This window comes from Balaenoptera acutorostrata, chromosome 14, assembly GCF_949987535.1.
Source record: "Balaenoptera acutorostrata chromosome 14, mBalAcu1.1, whole genome shotgun sequence".
Lineage (NCBI taxonomy): Eukaryota > Metazoa > Chordata > Mammalia > Artiodactyla > Balaenopteridae > Balaenoptera > Balaenoptera acutorostrata.
Genome location: NC_080077.1, coordinates 968,706 through 989,397, shown reverse-complemented (window position 1 = coordinate 989,397; position 20,692 = coordinate 968,706). Strand labels below are relative to the sequence as shown.

Sequence of the window (20,692 nt, the reverse complement as noted above, 5' to 3'; positions counted from 1 at the left end):
GAGTTAATGGATCAATGGAAGCCAGATGCAGTAAACCTGTGAATAAGAAGCTGGCCTCTCTATCTCTGCTAGTGCTGAATTAGGACTAACATGTCAGATCACTTATGTCTGCAACACTTCTCCCGGGAAATGGTAACATCTAAATTCTGCCCTAAAGGCAGGGAGTGGCAATATCACTCATGCCACGCAGCCCCCATCGCTGGCGCCCGCCCCAGAAGCAGGGGGGATGAGTCCCTTTTATGCAGTTCAAGGTGAACTAAACCACTGAAAGCGCTTTTGGCAGAGCACCCCAGGCGGCTGCGTGCTCTGGCTGCCTCGTCCGCTTGTGCGAAGGACAGACGTTCCCTGTCGGTGACTTTCCGTTACTCGCGCGGGAGCGCTACACCCAGCGGCAGTTCACAGGGGCCGCTGGGTGCAGGGCACCGCGCTCCGCCTGCTCCTGACCCCGAGGGCACGTGCCCTCCCCCTGCTCCTGACCCCGAGGGCGCGTGCTCAGGCCGAGTGGCCCCACCTTCTCATCGCTGACGCCGTCGTTGTCGTCGTCATCGTCGCAGGCGTCCCCGATGCCGTCCTTGTCAAAGTCTTCTTGCCCAGAGTTAGGCAGGAGGGGACAGTTGTCCTGCGAGCAGAGGAAGCAGGCCAGTTACAGAAACATTCCCAAGAGCGCCCTTTTTTCAGATGAGATCATGAGGGCGGAGCCGGCAACATCAACGCCAGGCCCCTGTCCTCGCGGGAGCAGGAGAACGGAGACCTCGCGGCGGGGCCGGGGGGCCCCGCGTTTCCCCGCAGATGCTGCTCTAGCACCGACATCGCCGCCGCCAGTGAGTTGAGGCAAAAGAAGCCTGTGTCCTGAGCTCGGGATCCCTGTATGCAGCTGAACAACGGCGGGAACCAGGAGAGAATGAAAATACAGGACAGGGCAGAGCCCCCTGTCCCATTGCTTCCCACAAACTCCAAGCATCCACCCAAGAGCCAAGGTCATAAACCTTCAACCCTCACTAGCCAACAGGTGGCCTAGAGTCTGTCTTCAGGAACCGAGGCCCAGCGCCCCAAACCATCTCCCTGATTCAGCTCTGCCCAAGAAGTGGAGAATTCCCATAACGGGGGAAAAAAAGTCATTTTGTTTCAGTCCAATGATATAAGGACTCAAACCCGAGCTGTACAGACACTGCAGCCTGAGGGAGCTGGAAACACCAGGAGAGGGTCCACGTGAAGGTGTTTCGATGCCATTAACACAGGTGTCCCAGAAGCCCCAGGGGTTCAAGGGGGTCAGGGGCCTGATCAGAAGCACAGCCCAGGGCCATGTCTGGAGCCAAGTTTCAACTCCAGCCCGTGAAGGAGGAGAGCATATTCCTGTGGTGTGGACACAGGTCCTGAGGGAGGGATTCAGCACCTTTGCAGGGATGAGTGAGGGAACCTCTCAGACGGGGGGAGGGGGCTTCTCATGAACTGTCTTACTTTTGCATCTCTTTGTTCCCATAAGTTATATTTAATGCAAATATAATGTGCAAATTTTGCAAATTTCTATGTGCCACCTTTTTAGTTATTAAATTCCTGCCTGAAGTTCCACAAAAATGAAAAAAAAAAGGGTGTCCTTAGCCTCGTGGACACCTTCCATTGTTCCTGCTACGGTACCAGGGCACCTGGGTCCCTAGTGGAAATCTTCATCAATAATCGCATCCAATAAGCACCCACTTCCTGCGGGGGTTTCCAAGCTTGACACCTGACCTTGTTAGGTCCGGGAAGGTGGTCAGGGAGATACAATGAAGGTTGCAAACTTTGCCTCTATTATTTCAAAGCAGATTCACTTTTTGTTTCAGTCAACATCTGCCATCTTTAATCAAGAGGGCGAAAGAAAAAATTTAAAACTCTCTTACTCAAAATTCACAAGAATAAATAAATATTAAATAGATTAATATATTTACATTTGCAAGTAATGTCTTTCGTGAGTTTGTAGTATTTATATTTCTGAAGCTTCTAAGGTATAAAACTTCACTACAACGTTCTGGTACACCTTGTTTAATGGTCTGAATGGTGATCCCCTAAATATATGCCATGTCTTAACCTCTAGAAGCTGTCAATGTTACCTTAAATAGCAAAAAAGTGACTATCACCTTACATGGTAAAGTTAATATCACCTTATATGCAAAAGATGCGATTGATATAAGGGTCTTGAAAGGACGAGTTTACCCTGGAGTATCCAGATGGGCCCTAAATACAGCCACGCGTGTCCTTATAAGGGCGCCAGGGGGAGTTTGAGACAGACGCACAGAGGAGCAGGCAGAAGAAGAGGTTGGGGAGATGTGTCCACAAGCCACGGACACCTGGAGGGCCCAGAAGCTGGGAGAGGCTGGAAGGGCCCTCCCCTGGCGGCTCCAGGGGAGCTCAACCCTGCCACACCTTGACCTCAGACTCCTGGCTCCGGACCGTGAGAGGATGAAGTCCTGCCGTTTAAAGGCATCAGGTTTGTGGTCATTGGCTGCAGTGGCCCCAGGAAAGGACCCCACCCTGTTACAGGCCCTAAGGAAGCCCCACTCACCCGGGGGCCCTAACCGCTTCCTGTGTGCAGCACACGGGGGTCTTTGCAAAGAAAAATGTTTGCTAGACTCTGCGTGACCATAGCCCGGCCCACCTGCAGACCTCAGGCCCCCATAGCCTTGGAGGAGGGTGGGGCCTGTTTACGTCGCCCCGCCCCCAATGATTTCAAGCCTCTCTTTGTGTTCAGTTAACAAACATGTATTAGGCGCCGCGTCCTCTCCCAGCTCCCAACAATCAGCTGCTTCTCCAGAGTGATCCTGGAATTTGCAGAAACCCACTAGGCAGACGCCTTGGAGGGGCTAGTGGGTGGGCAGTGACACCCCGGCTCCCGTCAGCTTCTGGGGTGGGGACCACGCGGAGTGCAGGGCCCACAGGGAGCCTCCCACTGTTTGGACCGTAGAGGCGCCTCCAGGGGCACAGCTGCCCCGAGCTGGAACCACTGGGGCCTGAGGAAGGGGGAGGCCCCGCCCCACCCTCACCTTGATGCAGTGGTAGGTGGCGTTGGTGGCGCAGACCAGGTTCTTGTTGGGCCAGCCATCCAGGTCCGAGTCCTCCCCGCAGATGAGCCCATCACCCGCATAGCCCGTCTGGCACTCGCACTTGTACATGGGGTCGCTGAAGTGGCCCAGGTAGATGCACTCCGCATGCCTGTGGCAGTTGTGGCTCTTGTCCCTGCAGGGGTCCTCAGGCTCACACAGCTGCGGGAGGGCCGAGCGGGTTAGGGCGCGTGCTGACCCTGACCCTGACCCTGCAGGGAGGGCCGCGTGCAGGGCGCAGGGCGCAGGGCTCCCGCCCGCCCACGGGACGCTGAGGAGGGGGCAGCGTCCAGAGACCAGGGGCTCTGCTCCCTTGGAAGGGCCCGAGCAACAGCAAGGTCACGTCAGGCCTCCAGTGGCGCCTGGGGTCACGGGGAGACCACGAGTCCCCACCCTGGCCCTCTGGGATGCTGTGAGTGAAAACTCAGCCCTGTGGCCCCTGCGGGTGGGGTCGCGCTGGCCGGCAGAGTGAGACCATCTCTCCACCTGACCGCAGTGCCCACTCCCATCCCGTCCACGCTCCAGTTCCAGCTCCCGCCTGACTGCCCTGCTGTCTCTCACAGGAGCGCGGAAGGCCGAGCCGCTCACCTGCTTCTCCGTCCTGGCCGCCTCCAGGCCGACGCCGAAGGGCTGGGTCCCCTTGTAGCGCGGGGGGCAGGGCAGGCAGTGGAAGCCGGGGTTGGTGTTGATGCAACGGTGCGCCTTGCTGGTCGTGAAGCACACGTCAGTGACCACGGCACACTGCGGGGACCAGCAGGGCAGACGTGAGTGAGCCCGCGCTCCCCACTTCCAAGGGACACCCCGCTGCCGGGGGAGGGGGCACCCACCTCGTCCAGGTCCTCGCAGTGGGTGCCGTTGCCCAGGAAGCCCAGCGGGCAAGAGCCACAGGACCAGGACCCGTCAGGGAAGCTGCGGCACTCGGCTCCGGGGAAGCAGGGGTTGGACAAGCAGCCGTCTGCGCGGAGGAAGCAGGGCAGAGTCAGCAGCTGCCAGCAGGCAGCGCCGTAATGAAGCCACACGCGAGGCCCGGGTGATGGCCTTCACACACTCTGGGGCTCAGCTGTGGCGAAACTGAGTGGGTTAGGAAGATGCTGGGGACAGCCACCCAAAGCCACCACCCCCAAGGATAAAGCTTCGGAGATGTAGGGGGTCACAGGGCACGTGTCCACTGTGACCACACTACCTACGATGTTCCACTCTGCACGGCATGCTTTCTGCTTTTGTGTAAAAATGCCAGAGGGACATAGAGCAGAGGGTAAAGCTTCATGTGTGTAGAACTGATTTTTCTTCTCTGTATTTTCCAAGCATTTTTATACATTTAATCAGAATTAAAACCCAGTGGTGTCTTCAAAGACGCCTGCGGCTGGAGCGTCCAGACCCCATGACAGACGCCCGTCGGCCGAAAGGCTGGAGGCTGTGGGCCCGTCCGTGCACACCCACCTACGGGGCAGCTCCTCCTGTTACACATCTGATGCTCCTTGACGTCGCCGACGCAGTCCTTCCCTCCGTACTGGGGCTCCGGGCTGTTACAGATGCGCGTCCGCTCCCGGATCCCTCCGGCACAGGTGACCGTACAGGCCGACCATGGGGACCAGGGGCTCCACCGACCGTCGACTGGGGGAGAGAGGACAGAGGGGTCACTCGGGGGGGGGGGTGCGGCCTGTGCTGGGGGCTCAGGACAAAGAGCCTGGGATAAGGCCATGTCTCCACACGTGGAGGAAACCTGGTAGGAAAGTCCTCTCGGGACCGTATGGCCAGGGAGGGATGCAGATGATGACAGTTCAGTTGTTTTTGTTTTGTCTCCGGGAAGGGAAATCACACAATCTTTTGCGCCCAGAACCTGGGACCACTGACCAGGGGCTTCTGGCTACGGGTCCACCCCTGCCACGGACAAGAGGTGCTCACATCTGAAAAGCTGTGTGGAGCTGAGTTTCATTTTACATGGCTGTCACTCATCATCAGTATGGATAACTCAGTAGGGAGAAGAATCAGAGCACAGCCTTTTCCAGGTGAAGACCCTGCCCAAGTCCCAGAGCAGGCCTGGTGCGGGGAGCACGTGTCCTCCCAAACCCAGGCCCCAGATGCCCCAGATGCAGGGGAGGCCGCCTCCTGTGCCTGCTGTCGCTTCCCCCTCGGTCCTGGCCTATTTCTGCTCCATCGTGGATTAACTGGAGCTTGTTCAGGGGAGGTCAGAGCTGAGCACCGCGATTGGTATCCACCCCAAGGCCCAGCTTGCAGAAACCAGCCGACCAAGGGGATCCCAGTGCCTTGATCTCGCGGGGCCGCGCCACGCCTGTGTCCTGCTGAAGGCCGGCCCCGAGCCCGGTCCCCGCCGTGGTCCACTCACCCGGGCAGGGCGGGCCCTGGCAGGCCTTGGTCTCGCGGCCGCTCCCCTTGCAGCTCCGCCCGCCCATCTGCGGCACTGGTGAGTTGCAGAGCCGGATGCGGGTGACGTTGCCGGCCCCACAGGTCACAGAGCAGGAGGACCAAGGCGACCAGTGGCTCCAGCCACCATCCTGCCGGACTAGCGCGTGGAGGGAACAAGGACGTCAGAGGCTCAGGGCGCTGAGTGAAAGGCCGGGGCTGGCCCGTCCGGGGAGTTTGCTCATCAACCGGGCGGGGAGACCAGGTGGGGAAGAACAGGATGCCTGGGCTGGGTGGAGCACCTCCCAGAAAGGGCAGCAGCAGGGGTTCTCAGGACCCTCAAGACCCCAGGGGCTGGGCCCTGTCCCCCACCCCGGGCCGGCCCGGCCTCTGACACTCACTGCGGTGGTCGCACTTGCCCAGGCTGCACGACCGCGTCTGGATGGATGGCCCCAGGCAGGTGTTACTGGTGACGTCGCAGGACCGCCCCCTCTGCTGGGTGCCAGGCCCGCAGGTGGCAGAGCACTCGGTCCACTCCGCCCATGGGGACCAGCCTTCCTCGCCGTCTGCTGGGGGGAACACCACTGCCCATCAGACCTCCCCAGGGACTGCCCCACACAGCAGAGCCCAGCCCTGGGGTCCGAGCTGGATGCCCCAGGTGGGTGCTGGCAGGGGGCAGACACCAGGGCCGCCCCACGTCTGTGCCAGGGTCGGAGCTCAGGGGCTGCCCTCCCAGGAAAGGGGAAGCAGGGGGATGCACGAGGAGCTGGGCCAGAAACCCAGTGTCTACAGGCAGGAAAGGGGTCTGAGGATGTTTCTAACGGCTTCACAAAGGAGAGCGCTGAACCCTGCCTGCACAAGGTTTCGCTGGAGTTGCTAAGATGTGAGTTGTTTCCGCTTGAACCTCCGTGTGTTGATTTATATATGGTGATGAAACTTCAATTTTTGGTTGAAATTACAGGACACTAAATTTCATTCCAAATACTTTAAATTGGAACAAGTTAAATAAAAAGGCAATTTCTTGCCAAGAAATTCTTCACAGGAAATTATCAATCTCTAAATAACAGAAAAGATGTACCTTAATGCAAGAGATCTTTCTGGTAAATAGTAAAGATACCATCACCCTGCTGTCACATTCAGGGAGGAGAGAACCCTGTGAACATGCTACGATTCAACGTCTCAGAAGCAGGAAGAGAAGAACTTGAGGAGACCTTTCCTGGGCTTTTACTCAACAGCATGAAACGGCTCCCTCTGGGCAAACGCGGACCCTCAGGCTCCCGCAATTACACTGTTACTCTCCGTAGCACGTCCGGTTTGGTCTCTGTTTAACACCTAATATACGTCAGCCACTTTTGTACATATCGTGCTGTTTATTTTCATCCTAAAACTAACCCTGTGTCATGGGGACACTCATTCTGTATTTTACAGATTAAGAATCTGAAACCTGGAAAAGCCACATTTTGCTCGGATTCATGGAGGGGCGGAGCCTGTGCTCATGTCCGTGGGCTCCCCGAACAGGGAAGCTGCCCAGCCCTTCCCCGGGTCACCAGGCTCAAGGCCCCCAGAGCAGGATGAGGACCAGACAGCGAAAGACAAACAGGGCACGCAGAGCAGGTCTCAGAGAAACCACCCGATTCAGTCAAGGCTGCTGATGACACCACGGGGAAGGGGGCGGGGAGCCAGGTGTGAAGGAGGCGCAGATGCTCCAGGGTCAGCTGGGGGAGGGGGACGGGGTCTCCAAACAGAGGCGGGGGCTGTGGCTTTGGACCAGCGCAGGAGGGAAGGCTGAGGGGGAGCAGGGGCGCCGCGACCCCGGAGCCACGAGCATCCGGGCGCTTCGGGAGGACCTCGGCGCCCCGGCCCCTGCGGGACTGTCCGACACAGACCCGCACGGTCACACGGCCGGGGCCGCTGGAGCCGAGGCCGCCGCCCGCCCGCCCGCCCGCCGGGCACTCACCGTGGAAGCAGGAGGGACAGCACTCGCCGTCCACAAACGACGGGTCGGCGCACGTGGCGGGAGGACATCTGATCTGGTGGCAAACGGTTTTAAATTTCTACAAGGGAAAGAGGCGTGTATGTCACTCATTTAGGAACATGAACACTGACCCAGGGCTGGATTGGGAGGTCGGCAGGAAGGCTGGAGGTCTCTGCCCACAGACCCCGCCGGGTACAGGGACGCGGGCGCGTCTCTTGCCAGGCCCGCGCGGGCTCGCCGCGCCGCAAGCTCCCTTCTCCGTCCGCAGAGCCACGGGCACCGGGCCTTCCACGCGCTGCGGGCGGGAGGACGTGCAAGGTCGCAGCGGCGTCCGGTGTCCAGGCCCCCAGCAGTGGAGACCAGGTGGCAGGACGTAAGGAAACCAAGTGGCATGTCGTGTCGTGGGCAGTGACCCCACCCCCAGCGGCTTGTGCCGAACCCGAGGCCCTCGCAGGACCGAGTGGCATCAAACACAAACGAGTGGGGGGCCGGCCAGCTACCGGGTGACACTGGCTGCACCCTCCCAAGGTCTCTGGGCGCAGAAGCACGGGGCCGACTCGGGCCTCCCTGGAGGTGGCCCCCTTCCCCACGCCCCACGCGCGGCACGGGGAGCAGCGCGCGGGAGGCCCCAGCCCGGGCCGCTGCCAGGAGACCGTGTGCCCCTCTCACCTTGCAGGTGCACTTGGTGCAGCTGTCCACCACCCAGGTTTCATTCTCCGCAAAGAACCTGCCGTCCTGCCAGCAGGCGGACATGTTCCTGGTCTTGGGGGGTCCTCCAATGAGCTCCCAGAGAAACTGGTTGTCATTTGACTGCAAAGAGGAGGGAAAGGGGTCAGCACAGCCGCAGCATGGCTCTGCAGCCATCGTACACGGGCGGATGGAGGGCGTCCAGTCGTGAAGGAGCCTCATGCTGGACCACGGGGGGTGGGGGGCGGGGTGCGGGGGGCGGGGTCCCTCCCGCCACCCGCAGCTGAAAACTAAGGTTCAATTCTTGAATTCATCCATTCTTCCAAGTGTGACAGACACGGCTCTGATAGCACAACAGCAAAGGCAAACAGACATAAGCCCTGCTGTCTTGGGGGTTACAGACTGCAGGAAACAATGCAAAGTTTTTTAAAAAAATCAACTCAGTGAAAGTTACACCATTTGTCCCCTGAGCACGTGTGTGGTCACCTCCCTCCTTCTAGGCACCCTGCTCCCGCTAACGTTTCTGATTTGGGGATAATGGGCGCTTTGAGAATCACCCAAAAGATATGGACCCCCCCCCGGCGCAAAATGGACAGAAACACATCATCCTGATGTTTTTGTGTGATTCAGGGAGCTGGCGAATTTCCTTAATCCCCACTCCAATGTAGGTAAACTTCTCCCGAAGCTCTTTCCAGTTGAAAGAGAGAAGCGTCGGGGGCAAAGGCTCCCCCCGCTCCTGTCTCGGCCTCCCGTCTGCAGCCCCTCCCCCGCCGGGACCACCCGGATGCCACCGGCCCCAGCAGGGCTGAGGCGCTGTGTCCCGAAGCAGCCGGAGAGTTGCAGGTCGCACGCCACGTGCAGCTCGGGGGAAGGTCCTCCACGTTTATGAAGATTCCCGCCCGTCAGGGCCCCCGCCTGCAGGTGTCCCTGGTCTCGGCGCCCCCAGCCCTGGAGGCTCCATGAGGTGGTGAGCGCTGGGGGGGAGGGTGGTCTTACTCCCCCTCCCGCTCCTGCCCCCGCCCAGCACATGGTAGAACATTCCAGAAGCCACACTTGTCATGGGTACTGCCCAGCCAGCACCCTAGCTGGAGCAGAAGTGCCCCATCCAGGACTCGAGTCAGAACCCGCTCAGGGCCCTTGGGTGGAGCAGAGCCTCAGGGGCCTGGGGACCCCTCCCCTCTGTTATTCTTTCCCTCGGCCTTGCCCCCCGCCCCGGGGCACGAGCTTCCTTCGGGCTGAGCTCAGCCTGAGGACGACATGGCGGGAGGATGGGCCAGCGGAGGCTGCTTGCTGCCAGCAACCTGCTCTGAGCCCTGAAGCACGCTTCCTAAGACTTGAGGCACGTGCTCTCCCCCTCGACGTGCTGTGGAGAGGAAAACCAATTTGCCTGTTATGACCTCGTGCCTTCGGGGACAGGTCCGCTCTGAACGCCATTCTTTACATGAACGTGCCTCCCTCCGTGTGCAGGCTTTCTGTTTCCTGGGAGACGAATCCCCAGGGCTGAAGGACTGAGAGGAAGGCCATGGCCCGTGGGCACATTTTCCAGAAGCATCCCTCTCCCGCCCTCTAGCCACACGGCATTTAACCACACATCCGGGACCGCCAGCCTGTTCGTCCAGGGAGCCGGGTGGTTACTCCTGGCTAGCAGTGGCTAGTCGGGGGTCGTGGTGGATAGTGCTGGCTAATGGTGGACAGCCGAGGTTACTCGTGGTTCGAGGAGGGTCCCCGGGCACCCACCACTTTGCGCAGGTTCTCGTGGAGCTGGTTCACGATGACGTGCAGCCCTGACAGCTCCCTGATCATGCTGCCCAGCTCCTCGCAGGACTGCTCGCACACCTCCGGGCCCTTGTCCTCGCCCCGGCCCACGTGCTCCATGGAGACTGGGGGGCTCAGGTGCAGCGTCTCCGTGTTCTCGCTGATGGCGTTGGCTTCGGCTGCGGGGAAGACACGGAAGAGTGAGCCCGCCGGCCTCTGGCCACAGCCTGGCCGGGCCCGCAGGGCGCTATCCAGAGCACTTGAGCTACGTGGCGCCCAAGAACCCGAGAGCTGGTGGGGGTGTTTCCCATTACGGCCCTGCTTGTACCAAAGGGCGCTGCCCACCGCACAGCACCGTGGGGACTGAGCCTGAGACACCACCCATCAGCAGAGCGAAAGTTCAGCTCAGGGATGGAAAAATGCAAAACGCCTCGGAGACGTACATCTGCATCCTGCATCGTGTTCAAACTCATCAGAGGCAACAATTTCCTGTTTCTCTTGTTTTTATATAAATATTTATATAATTTATTATCTAAGATAAGTTCCTTCTTTTTGTCCCCCACCCTAAACCTGTTTCCAGCCCCATATTCTCCATAAATTCCGACAACTCCTTTCACTCCTCATTTATCCCATTTTTCCATTCCAGACACCTTTTCTTTTGGCTACTGCATTAAGGCAAATTCAGTTCTTTTCTTGCTAAATGAGTCATTTCGTCATTTCTCTGCTGGCCTCACGAGACCCCCGAAAGGCAGAATCCCAACCATGGGCTCAGAGCTCACTACCCCAGAAACAGTACAAGCCCCTGGAAGTCCCTGAACGTGGGACACACGCGGCTATGCCACTAGTTACAAAAGTGATCTGGGCAAGTGCTGTGACGGGTGTCGCCCTCGCGGGAGCTTGGCCAGCTGGGGTGCGGCCGGCAAGCCAGCCCCAGTGTCCTCTCTGCAGTGATGCTCAGCTGTCTTGTCTGATACGTTCCGTTACTGAGTTACGACTTGTCAATGTTATAATTCTGTCAGACAGTCTATGATCGAGTTTTGTTACTTGGTTGTAAATCCTTGTTGCAACTCACCTTGATACCTCAGACTCACCAGACCTAAAACCATATATAACCGTACAGACATAAGCATATTAATCACTACATGTATGTAGAAGAATAAAAATACAGCAACAACAAAAGTGCCTGGAAGTCCCACGACCACCTCATGGAAGACAGGCAGAGCCCTTCCTCAGGATAGGACACCCCCCGTTCGTGGCATGCAGGGCAGGGACCGGGGTGAGGGCCACGTCCACTCTCCGCCCCCCATCGAGGGTCAAGTGACCCCTTTCCTTTTCTCTGTCACAGAGACATGCCCACCCCGCCGGGTGATCGCTTCCAAGGATGCTAAGCTCTTATCTAGAGACAAGCAAGTCTCCCTCCATCAGGGCCCCCGGGACCACCTTCTCTTTCTGTGTCCTGTGGGATGTCAGTTAGTACTGTCTTAGCCTTTTTAGAACTTTTGCTTTTTTATGACCTCACCTCCCCACAAAAAAAGACTATGACCTAATCCGAAGGGGCTGATATTGGCATTTCAGCTGGAGCTGGCGGTTTGGGATGGGATGTGGTCCAGAGCTTCAGAGGCTGTGGTGCTCAGCGAGTTTGGAGCTGAGGGTGTGTGACAGGAGGCCTTATAAGGTCCTCTCACTGTGCAGGCCACCAAAAGTCACAATTTAATTTCTTTCCTTCCCTGAACTCAACTGGCCAACTGTTGAAAGACGCACAGATTGAAAGGTGGACGGCCTTGGACGGAAAGACTCGGGTGTTGCCTGCGATGCCAGCACTCGGGGCCCCGGGCTCTGAACCGTCAAGCCAGCACTCCCGCTCCGGGGTCAAGGGCTGGGTCACAAAGCCACAACTGTGCATTACAGACATCAAATCCTACGTGTCCTTACGCAAGGATCCATACAAGAACAATTTATATTTGCTTACAGTTGACATGAAGAAGGCTTTTAATGGAAGTAAATCGGAAAATGGGATCACGTGGCAGATAAGAGCCTCTTGTGTGGGACTCAGCCTGGGGGCGGGAGGTGCGCTGCTCCGATGCTCACAGGCCACTCCCCCGACAATTAGCGGGCCCTCCTGGCACCTCGCTTCTTTATTTGTAAAGTGAGGAAAGTGGATGAGCCCAACTCAAGGGGTTTTGAAGATGAAATGACACATTGCATTCAAAAAGCCCGGCATGGTGACCTTCAAATATCAAATGCTCAAGACAATGTTGACAAATTATGGTTGAATGTAAATTCAAAATGCAATCGACAGACAGCGTGGGATTATCTGTCAATGATTCAAGTGGCATCCATTTTCATAATAAGGCTGTATCAACAGTTGTGAATAGTATAAAAAACTTCCATAAACCAGGTTGGAAAAACATCTGTGGTGTTATCTTATTAAGATGATCTTCACACATCAGTAGACTGGAATAGTTGCATGTATTTAAAATCATGTTAAAATGCCAGGGATTTATTTTTTGGCATGTAAAATGGATTATATTGGATAATTAAAATAATATATTCATAATTAATCCTTCAAGCAATGTATTGTTTCAGAGGCCAACACATCCAAGCTGGCCAGCGAACTCATTCAAGGCCATGGCGGCACTTGAAACATATTCCAACATGTTGACTTATGTGTCACCGGCCCCTCCCCACACACCAGAGGAGGAACCCGTTAGAGGTGGGGCATGGGGCACCACACGCAGCTCAGACACCTACCTCCCTGGCTTTGCTGACAACCTTTCTTGCTCAGAAGATCTTCCACAGAGTTTTCAAACACCAGGTAGACGTTCTGCAGCAAACCCTGAAATGTACAAGGAAAGAAACAGAGTTGGATAAACAGCAAATGTTCGACGCCACATTAAACGATATTTCAAAAATACAAGATGTAACCTTATAGCAGTGAGAACATTTTCTTCTGCGCTTTTACCCTCAGCAGGTCTGAAATCTCATTAATGGGTTATCTGTATATGTTACTTTGAAGCTTCGTTTGAGGCAAGAGGCAGACAGTGGGGTCGACCCGAGGAGAAGGAAGAGTGTCTTAGAGAAGGGGCGGTGGCCCCCAGAGGCATGGCAAGGGTTGTCTTCTGAACACGCTCAGGGGACAGCGGGGGCCACACTCTCTCTGCAGGGGACTCTGAGGGTGCCTGGTGTTCCCACACGCGGCCGTCGGTCTCAGGAACGTGCAGTGCTCCAACCACGGAACAGACGGTACAGCTATGAGACCAGGCCGTCCGCCCTGTGACAGTGAGGGGCTCGTCCCAGCCAGGCCAGTCGGCCACGTGGGCCTGGGGGGCTTCCTGACAATGGCCAGAGACCATGACCAGCATCTCTAGGCCTTTACTGAAATAACTGAGTCTAACCATACATTTATTTCCAAAGAATACACACACACCTGGGGGAGAATAGTTACTAACCCTCCACTGCAGCTTCTAAACACTTGCATTTAGAAAGATCCTCCTGTAAAAAATATTTTAACTGAGGTAAACATGGAACTATTCCCTCATAAATCAATAGCTCCTTCCTTAGAAAACATAGTTTTCTCTCCTGTCATCCGGTCATGTCAGTACTGAACTGGAATCTGGGGGTCTGGGATTATAGAGACATTTGAATGGGGTTGATTCCTCAATCATCAAATCAATCTTCAATCAGGAAATCGGTGACCATTTGTGCAGCTAAGAAAAGGCACCTGTGACAGCTGGCTCTGCTCATTCCTGGTGCAGAAAGCCGTGTGTGCTGTGTATGCACGTAAGAGTGTCTATGAGTGTGTGTGCATGCGTGTGTATACGTGTATAGTGTGTGTACGTGTACATGATTGCATGTGCCAGTGGGTGTGCATTGTGCACGTGGAGCTTGTTGTAGGTAGGTGCACGTGTGTCTGCTTCTCCAAGGCCACACCCGACCCCTCAACAAGGCAGCGCACTACGCGGGGCCCTCACTGGGGTCCCCAGGCCCTAGGCTGCGTCCCGCAGAACCTACCCTGAAGTGACTCTCTCGGGCGGGGCCCTTGGCCACGTACATCCTGCTCTTCTCTGTCTTCAGCTGCTCGTAAAAGGGCTCGTCCAGCGTGAAGCTGTCCATCAGGTCGCAGCCCACGTAGAGGCTGTAGGTCTCTCCGGTCACCTGCACGGTGATGTTCTTCCACTGGGAATCAGCCAGGCCCACGTCCTCCAGGGAGATGACGTGCTGGGTGCCGTCCACCCAGTACGTGAGGTCCAGGGTGTCGGCGGGGCCATTGGACACGATCTCAAACTGCCTGTGTGCGGCGCCTGGGCCCTCCAGTGCCAGCAGAGTGCCCCTGGACTTGCGGTCCTGCTTCAGGCTGGCCGTCAGGAAGAAGCCCTCTTTCTGCCGCATGGCCTCGGCGATCCGATCCAGATACTCCGCGCTCACCGGAGGGATGTAGTCAAAGCGCACGAAGCGGTAGGCGGGCACGCTGGGGTCCGGCCCCCGGAACTGCTTGGCCCCGATGGTCTTGCGGTTGATGTTGCTGATGCTGAAGAGGTCGAAGGCAGTGTCCTCGTCCTGGTCGCCGGCTGCCCGGGGAGCAGAGCAAGGAGGTCACGGGGAGCAGGAGGCACGGGCATCCTCATCTCGGGGCCCCAAGTCTCCCGCTTCCTCACCGGGGTGCTAGGGCTTTATTCCTCGAAACCCCCCGCTATCCTCCCTCCCCGGACATCTGCTTCCGCAGGACCGGCTCCGCCCTTGACCAGTCAGGGGCCCTCTCTTCAGACCAGCTGATGCTTTGCCCAGCCAGCCTTCCTCCAGGAAGGATGCAGCGTCCAGGTCATACCCGGTCCCCCCTGCTCCCGGACCAGGACCATGGCCACCTGCCCTTCCACCCAGAGCTGAAGCTCGAAGGCGACCTTCTTTCTAGCATCTGATTGCCCAGAAAGGCATCCTGCAGGGACGTGCACCTCCGGTCTTGCCACTGGCGCGTTATTAGAAAGCGATTACATTTCACGTCGCTTTCTTAGACAGATCAGCTGACTTGAGCTCGTCACGTGGGAATCCCTCGTTTTGTAGAAAGACGTGCTCCCACTCAGAGCTCACCCTGCAGGGGGGCATCTGAGAGGCGATGAGCCATAAGGACACAAATGAATGGCCTTAAGTCACCGTCTAAACTACTGCAAAGAGACGCTGTCAGACCTCACCAAATCCTAGCGCTTTAAGTCATTCACAATAATTTTCTGAACAGAAAGTTTAAACAGAGAATAACTTTTCATCTAATACTTGGCAAATTAAAGCATTATAACACATAGTGTTGTTGATAGAAGTGTCATTCTACTACCTGCAATAGAGCTGTTTGCCCATATATCAAAAATCCTTAAAATAATTAAAACCTTTGACTCAGCAATTTTACTTTGGGGAGCTGTCCTAAATATATAATCACAAACTCTAGGATATACGTATTCACGGCAGTATTCCATGAGGCATCATTTATACTAGTGTAGATGGGATGTGTAAAGCAAACGGGAATTGACCTAAAAATACTGGGGGTTACCTTCCAATGGAATATTATACAGTCATTAAAAATCACGTTGTAAGAAAAGAAACACACGTTGTAAGAAAAGAAACACATGTAAGAAAAGAAATACATTTTTAAGAGCAAAAAAAAAAAAAAAGTGGGAAGGAAAGAAGTTATAAGACACCAAAAAGTTTAGTATGTTGTAAATATCACATACGAAAAAAGGCGAAAAGCGCCCAGCAGAAGACTGCATCTCCAGGTCGGAGGGTATCTTTCTCTACCACCTGGATTTCCCAAAAATAAATGATTTCCTGGTGTATGGACTCAAAAGTAATTGAGGATTTATCTTAAACTACGTTAAGAAGGTTCCAAGAGGTGAGGTGCTCCATCCAGGCCTCCACTCTGTCCATCCTCCTCCCGCAGGTGAGGCTTGCTCCGGGAGCCCGGGTCACCAGCGGGGGGGGGGGGGGGGGCGCGGTCCACACTCACCCCGAGCGCAGGGCCAGAAGGCCAGCACCAACAGTGACCACAGCATCCTGCCTCTGCCCAGCTGGACCCCTGCAGATAAATCAGACCTGTTACTTCCGAACACATAACCTCAACGTCTAGTGTACATCGGAATTTTTACTCATACGACCATTTAAGAAGAATTTGTACAGGAAAATCAGAAACACATGGATTTGTGGGCCGTTAAAGCTAGATAGGAAATGTGCTTTTCCAATGGATTCTTCTAACTGTAGCTGGTATTCACTGGTCTAGCATTTGCTGACAAGCACTGTGCTAATGGCGTCCTAAATATTCATATTATTTAACACTCATGATGACCTAGGAGGCAACAACTATTATTATCATCTCCATTTTACTGACGGGTAAGTGGAGTTCAGAGAAGTTAAGTGCTTGCCCAGAGCAATGATGCCACTGAAAGGTGTAGCCAGGATGTAAACCCAGGAAGTTTGAATTCAGAAAAATGTCAGCTTGGGGAAAATAACCTATGAAGACAGTTTGTGTAAATAGCCAAGAAAAAAGTTGCACATGACTTAATTAAATAGAATAAATATTAACTGTATATGAGTCAGAAGTAAACTTAGTTTGGTGGATCATAATTACAAAAAAAAAAATAGTCTTCTACTCAGTAATCATTTTTACTCTGCTTTGCTATTTTCCTGAGGCCTGTTTTTCCATTCTTGAGGATTCTCAGTTGGCAGGCTTAGCAGACACTGGCCCAGAAGTCAGAGACTGGCCAGGAGCCCGTTCCACCGTTAACCCCTGCTCGGCCTCCTGGTCTCCCCGCTGAGCACGTGGTCCCAACGCCCCTCCAGCGACACACTGCGTCCCGCTGAGGCGAAGCCAAGCTGAGACCCTCACCCCTCCCTGCTTAGGGCTTCAAAGATCCTGAGCTTCTCAGTGATGAAGAAATCCAAGGAGTCCCCTCTCCAGAAGGATCTGGGAACCTGGAACTACCCATTCCCCCCAAGATGGGGACCATCCCCTGGGGAAGCGGGGTCCATGCAGGACCCTCAGGTTTCCCCCTGGGATCCAGACACTTTCTTTCAGTCTTTCCACAGCAAGTCCAGAATTTCGCTGAGTTCCACCTGCACATCGAGGAGCCAGCTGTGTACCCATGCAAGCCCCCGCCGGGCCGGGCTCAGAGCTGCCTTGTCAGGCACCCTCTGTGCAACCTGGGGAAACTTACTTACCCTCTCTGGTCTCAGTCTCCTCCTCTGTAGAATGAAGAATAGGCATGTAAATTTTCTACTCATGGGGTTATTGTGAGAACTAAATCAAGCAAGTTAGTGTCTGTAAAGGCTTATGAAGCCCAGCAAGCACAGGGCGCATGGCTGCTCGTTAGAATGCGCTGTCCCAGGACCACCCAGCGCAGTACGAGTGACAGTAAGGATGTTACTAGGACTCAAGAGGGCTGAGCTGCACGAGTGAACCCTCGTAAGGGACTTAGACTAGCACTTGGCACTCAGTGGACACTACGCGAGTGTTTCAGAGTAAACGGTGGGCAGGCACGTCTGCAAAGCTCGGGTCTTTTCCCCCTTCAGCCACACGTGCACCTCTGTCCCCTGCAGACAGCAGTGACCACTGCCTCTGGCAAAGACAAGCTCCATCCAAAATGTAAATTTCCAAATTCTGGAGGCTCAGCTTCCTATCAGCCTCCAGGGAGTACACTGAACTCTGTTGCTAACAAAATCAAATCCTCTGATTCTAAGCAGAAGTAGCGGCACTCTGCCATCTGTCCCATCTTATCTCAGGGGGTCGCGACAGCAAAAAAGAACACGGCAGGGTCGGAGTCGCGGGTATGGCTGGTACAGCCTTATCAAGTCCTGTGTTCTTAGAAGGCAACACGTATGATATCCTACGACACACACCATAGGGACGGGGACACACGCTCCCATATCCTACGCCTCACTTCACACATTTAGTGCTTGCTTAAGGTCATATTTTTTCCAAAGGAAAGGTTTCCAAAGCCGTCTGCAACAGAATATCATTAGAACTTGTAAAGATCTTTTAAAATTCGTTTTATATCAACAATCAAAGCAAACATAACTTCACTGAGAAATACCTCCTTCCCTCGGTGGAGAGTGCCGTGATTTCCCCCAAAGGAACCCAACTCGGATTTACAGAAGTCACACTAATTCCCCGCTGCCTTTTCATCTGCAAATTATTCCCCAAACTTTCAAGAACAGCTGGAGTCCACGGACAGTCAGAACACTCTTCACAGACTTACTAAATATCATTCATTAAGAACGTTCAAAAACACTTGTCAGCTGTGAAAAATGTTTAGAATTTGTCTCTATAACCTCTCTGCTTATTTTCCACGTCCTGAGGAACAATTTTTTTCTAGCTTCTTTCTCATGGCCGCACCTCAATAACAAACTTTATGTGGAAACGTCTTATTTTGTAGCTGAAAACAGAAGCCTCTGCCCAAGTTTCCAGGCAGGTACATGCACGAAAGTAACAAGAATCCTCAGGTGATGCGAAAGCCCGGGAAGGTCACAGCATCGTTCCTGCGAATAAAGCGCTGAAAAGGAGTTTACTTGCCTCCGTTTTCCAACTGAGCAGCACAAATACACAGTGAAGACAGGTTTGCTGTTTAGGTGCTAATAGGCATGCCCCCTCCTTACTGTAAACCTATTCTGCACTTTCTCCTTCTCCCCTCTTAGAATCAAAAAGAGCCTTTTCTGAAAATTAAACTACAATGAAATGTTTTGGTAAATTTTAAAAAAGCTCTTACCTGGTATGTGGAAATCCTGCAGGGATGACTTCTCTCAGAGTTGGGAATGGGGTCCCGGAGGTATGAGGGTCCGGGAGGAGACCCAGCCCCACTCAGCAGAGGACCTGGGCTCAGAGCTCGGTACCCGCCGGGAAGCAGGCGCTCCTTATATGCGCTGGGTCCTGTGTGGGGCTGTCAGTCAGACACACGCAGAAGCACACTGAACTCACTCCTTCGGAGAAATGACATAATTCCTCCTCTGATCTCGCATTTGCTGGAGCACCGGGCACCGGTCCGGTCCAGCCTCCCCCCACACCCGTAGCCCCACCCCTGCTCCGACCCGCAGCTGGGGGACCACAGAGGAGAAGCCAGATGAGTGAGGGGAAGACTGACTTTTCCTGTCTTCTCTCAGGAAATAAAATGCTATAAATAAAACCAGCAAGATTGGCTGGAACTCCCCTTTTCGCTTAGGAGAAAGAATGCAAGTTGTAGGCTTCAGATCTGGTTCACATTACCCAAAGTGAGAATGGTCTTTCTAAACCAAATAAGTAACAATCAATAAAACGCAGAAGAGTAAGTGGGTGGAAATGATCAGTCCATCTACTGATGAAGTTATACGGATGAATTCATTTATCACGTGCAGAAAGTACGATATTTAATCCAAAAGGAAGTCAACACATCACCTAGATGACAGAGAAACAGGATGGGGAATTATTTTCATCCAAATTCTACTTCATGAGCTCAGCCTGGACCCCCTAGGATGGCCTCTCCCTGGGGACGCCCAGTGTGCGGCCAAGAGCCTCTGGCACAGGCTTTCCCAGCGGCATGAACAAGCCGTGGTCAGCTTCCACAAGCTCGCTTACCAGGACAGCCCGATGAGCGGGTCGTGCAGCAGGAAGCCTCGAGAAGGAAGAATAGCAACAGCCAGACTCCCTGCTACTTCCCAGAGCTCACACATCCCCTGAGGCCAGGCTGGACCCTGGATGGAGGGAGGAGATGGATGGGAGACAGGGTGGATGAGGAGGGGGTCAGGGGTGGAGTGGGCAGAAAGAGTGCTGGATGGTGGAGGTATGGGCGGAGGAGGGGTTGGATGAGGAGCAGGTGGATGGAGGGAGGAGGTGAGGCATCCCCAAGGCCAGGCTGGACCGCAGACAGAAGAGGAGGTGTGGTCTGCTGCATGGGCTGACGACCTCCGAGGTACCGGGCAGCGGTGTGGCCAGCAGTCAACAGGTCAAGTCTCAGCTAAAGGGTGTTAGAGGGAGTTTGCTCTAAGCCACCTTGGAATCTGATGGGGTAACGTTGCTGAGGGACCTGCACCCTCTACACCTTGGTCCTTGCCAGGTGGGGGCCACAGAGGGGCAGCAGGTGCACACAGAGCCAACCACACTGCAGTCTAGCCAGGGCGTCACTGGGGGTTTGGAGGATGGAGTGGGGCAGGGAGAGGGCTTGTAACGGAGCAGGACCATGACCTTTGCCCACTGTTTGCATTTTCTGAAAGCCTTTGTTTATGGTGACTGTACATTTATTACCGGGTAAACAATATCAATTTCTGATGTACAGAGAAAGAAGAAACTTGACTCAAAGAATATATAGTATATGTCTTGTTCAAGGTAAGATATCTTGCTTTTGGTCAACTAATTGGTGACACAGTCATCGTTTAAATTTAAAAACCTGGACTCTATGTAACTAAGTTGATGTTATCTCAGACTCCAAAGACGAATGTATAACCCAGTTTCCCTTAGAGCCTTTTTAGTGGAGAATTGTTGATTTGCTAGTTGACCTGACTTTGCTGACGGGTTGGCTGTTCCTTGTCCAGAAAGCGGGGGTTAAACCCTCACGCCCTGTCTGCCAGCAGACGGAGCCGTCAGTGCCCTTCTTTATCTCCCCACCCGTCTGACAGCCACTCACCCAGCGAGCTTTAAGACAGGAAGTCCTGCTGTGCTGAGCACCTCAGGGGCACACGGGCTGAGCAGGAGTCCCGGCACCTTCGTGGTTGATGAGGAGAACAGACCACAAGCAGCGCCAGGTCAGAGGAGCGCTTGGCCAGGGGGGCCACCTTGCTAGGGCTCCAGAGGAGAGGTTTCCTCCGAAGGGGGAGCTGGACTCGGCAGTTCCGC

At 54.8% G+C, this 20,692-nt stretch overlaps 1 protein-coding gene across 2 annotated transcripts in view; it reads right to left on the bottom strand.

Moving 5' to 3' along the window:
* Positions 1–18,844, bottom strand: part of THBS2 (thrombospondin 2) — a 28,712-nt gene extending 9,868 nt beyond the window's left edge. The window contains exons 1-14 of one of the 2 annotated variants that reach the window (XM_057527890.1): positions 18,597–18,844; positions 15,845–15,913; positions 13,867–14,423; positions 12,607–12,691; positions 9,838–10,034; positions 8,083–8,223; positions 7,396–7,492; positions 5,840–6,007; positions 5,422–5,598; positions 4,515–4,688; positions 3,902–4,029; positions 3,663–3,815; positions 3,018–3,236; positions 512–619 (exon numbers count right to left, since the gene is read on the bottom strand). In XM_057527890.1, coding sequence (XP_057383873.1) covers positions 512–619; positions 3,018–3,236; positions 3,663–3,815; positions 3,902–4,029; positions 4,515–4,688; positions 5,422–5,598; positions 5,840–6,007; positions 7,396–7,492; positions 8,083–8,223; positions 9,838–10,034; positions 12,607–12,691; positions 13,867–14,423; positions 15,845–15,890 — 2,250 coding nt within the window. In that variant the 5' untranslated portion in view covers positions 15,891–15,913; positions 18,597–18,844. The remainder of the gene's footprint in view (positions 1–511; positions 620–3,017; positions 3,237–3,662; positions 3,816–3,901; positions 4,030–4,514; positions 4,689–5,421; positions 5,599–5,839; positions 6,008–7,395; positions 7,493–8,082; positions 8,224–9,837; positions 10,035–12,606; positions 12,692–13,866; positions 14,424–15,844; positions 15,914–18,596) is intronic. The other variant, XM_057527891.1, reaches the window with a different exon arrangement.
* Positions 18,845–20,692: the final 1,848 nt, after the last annotated feature.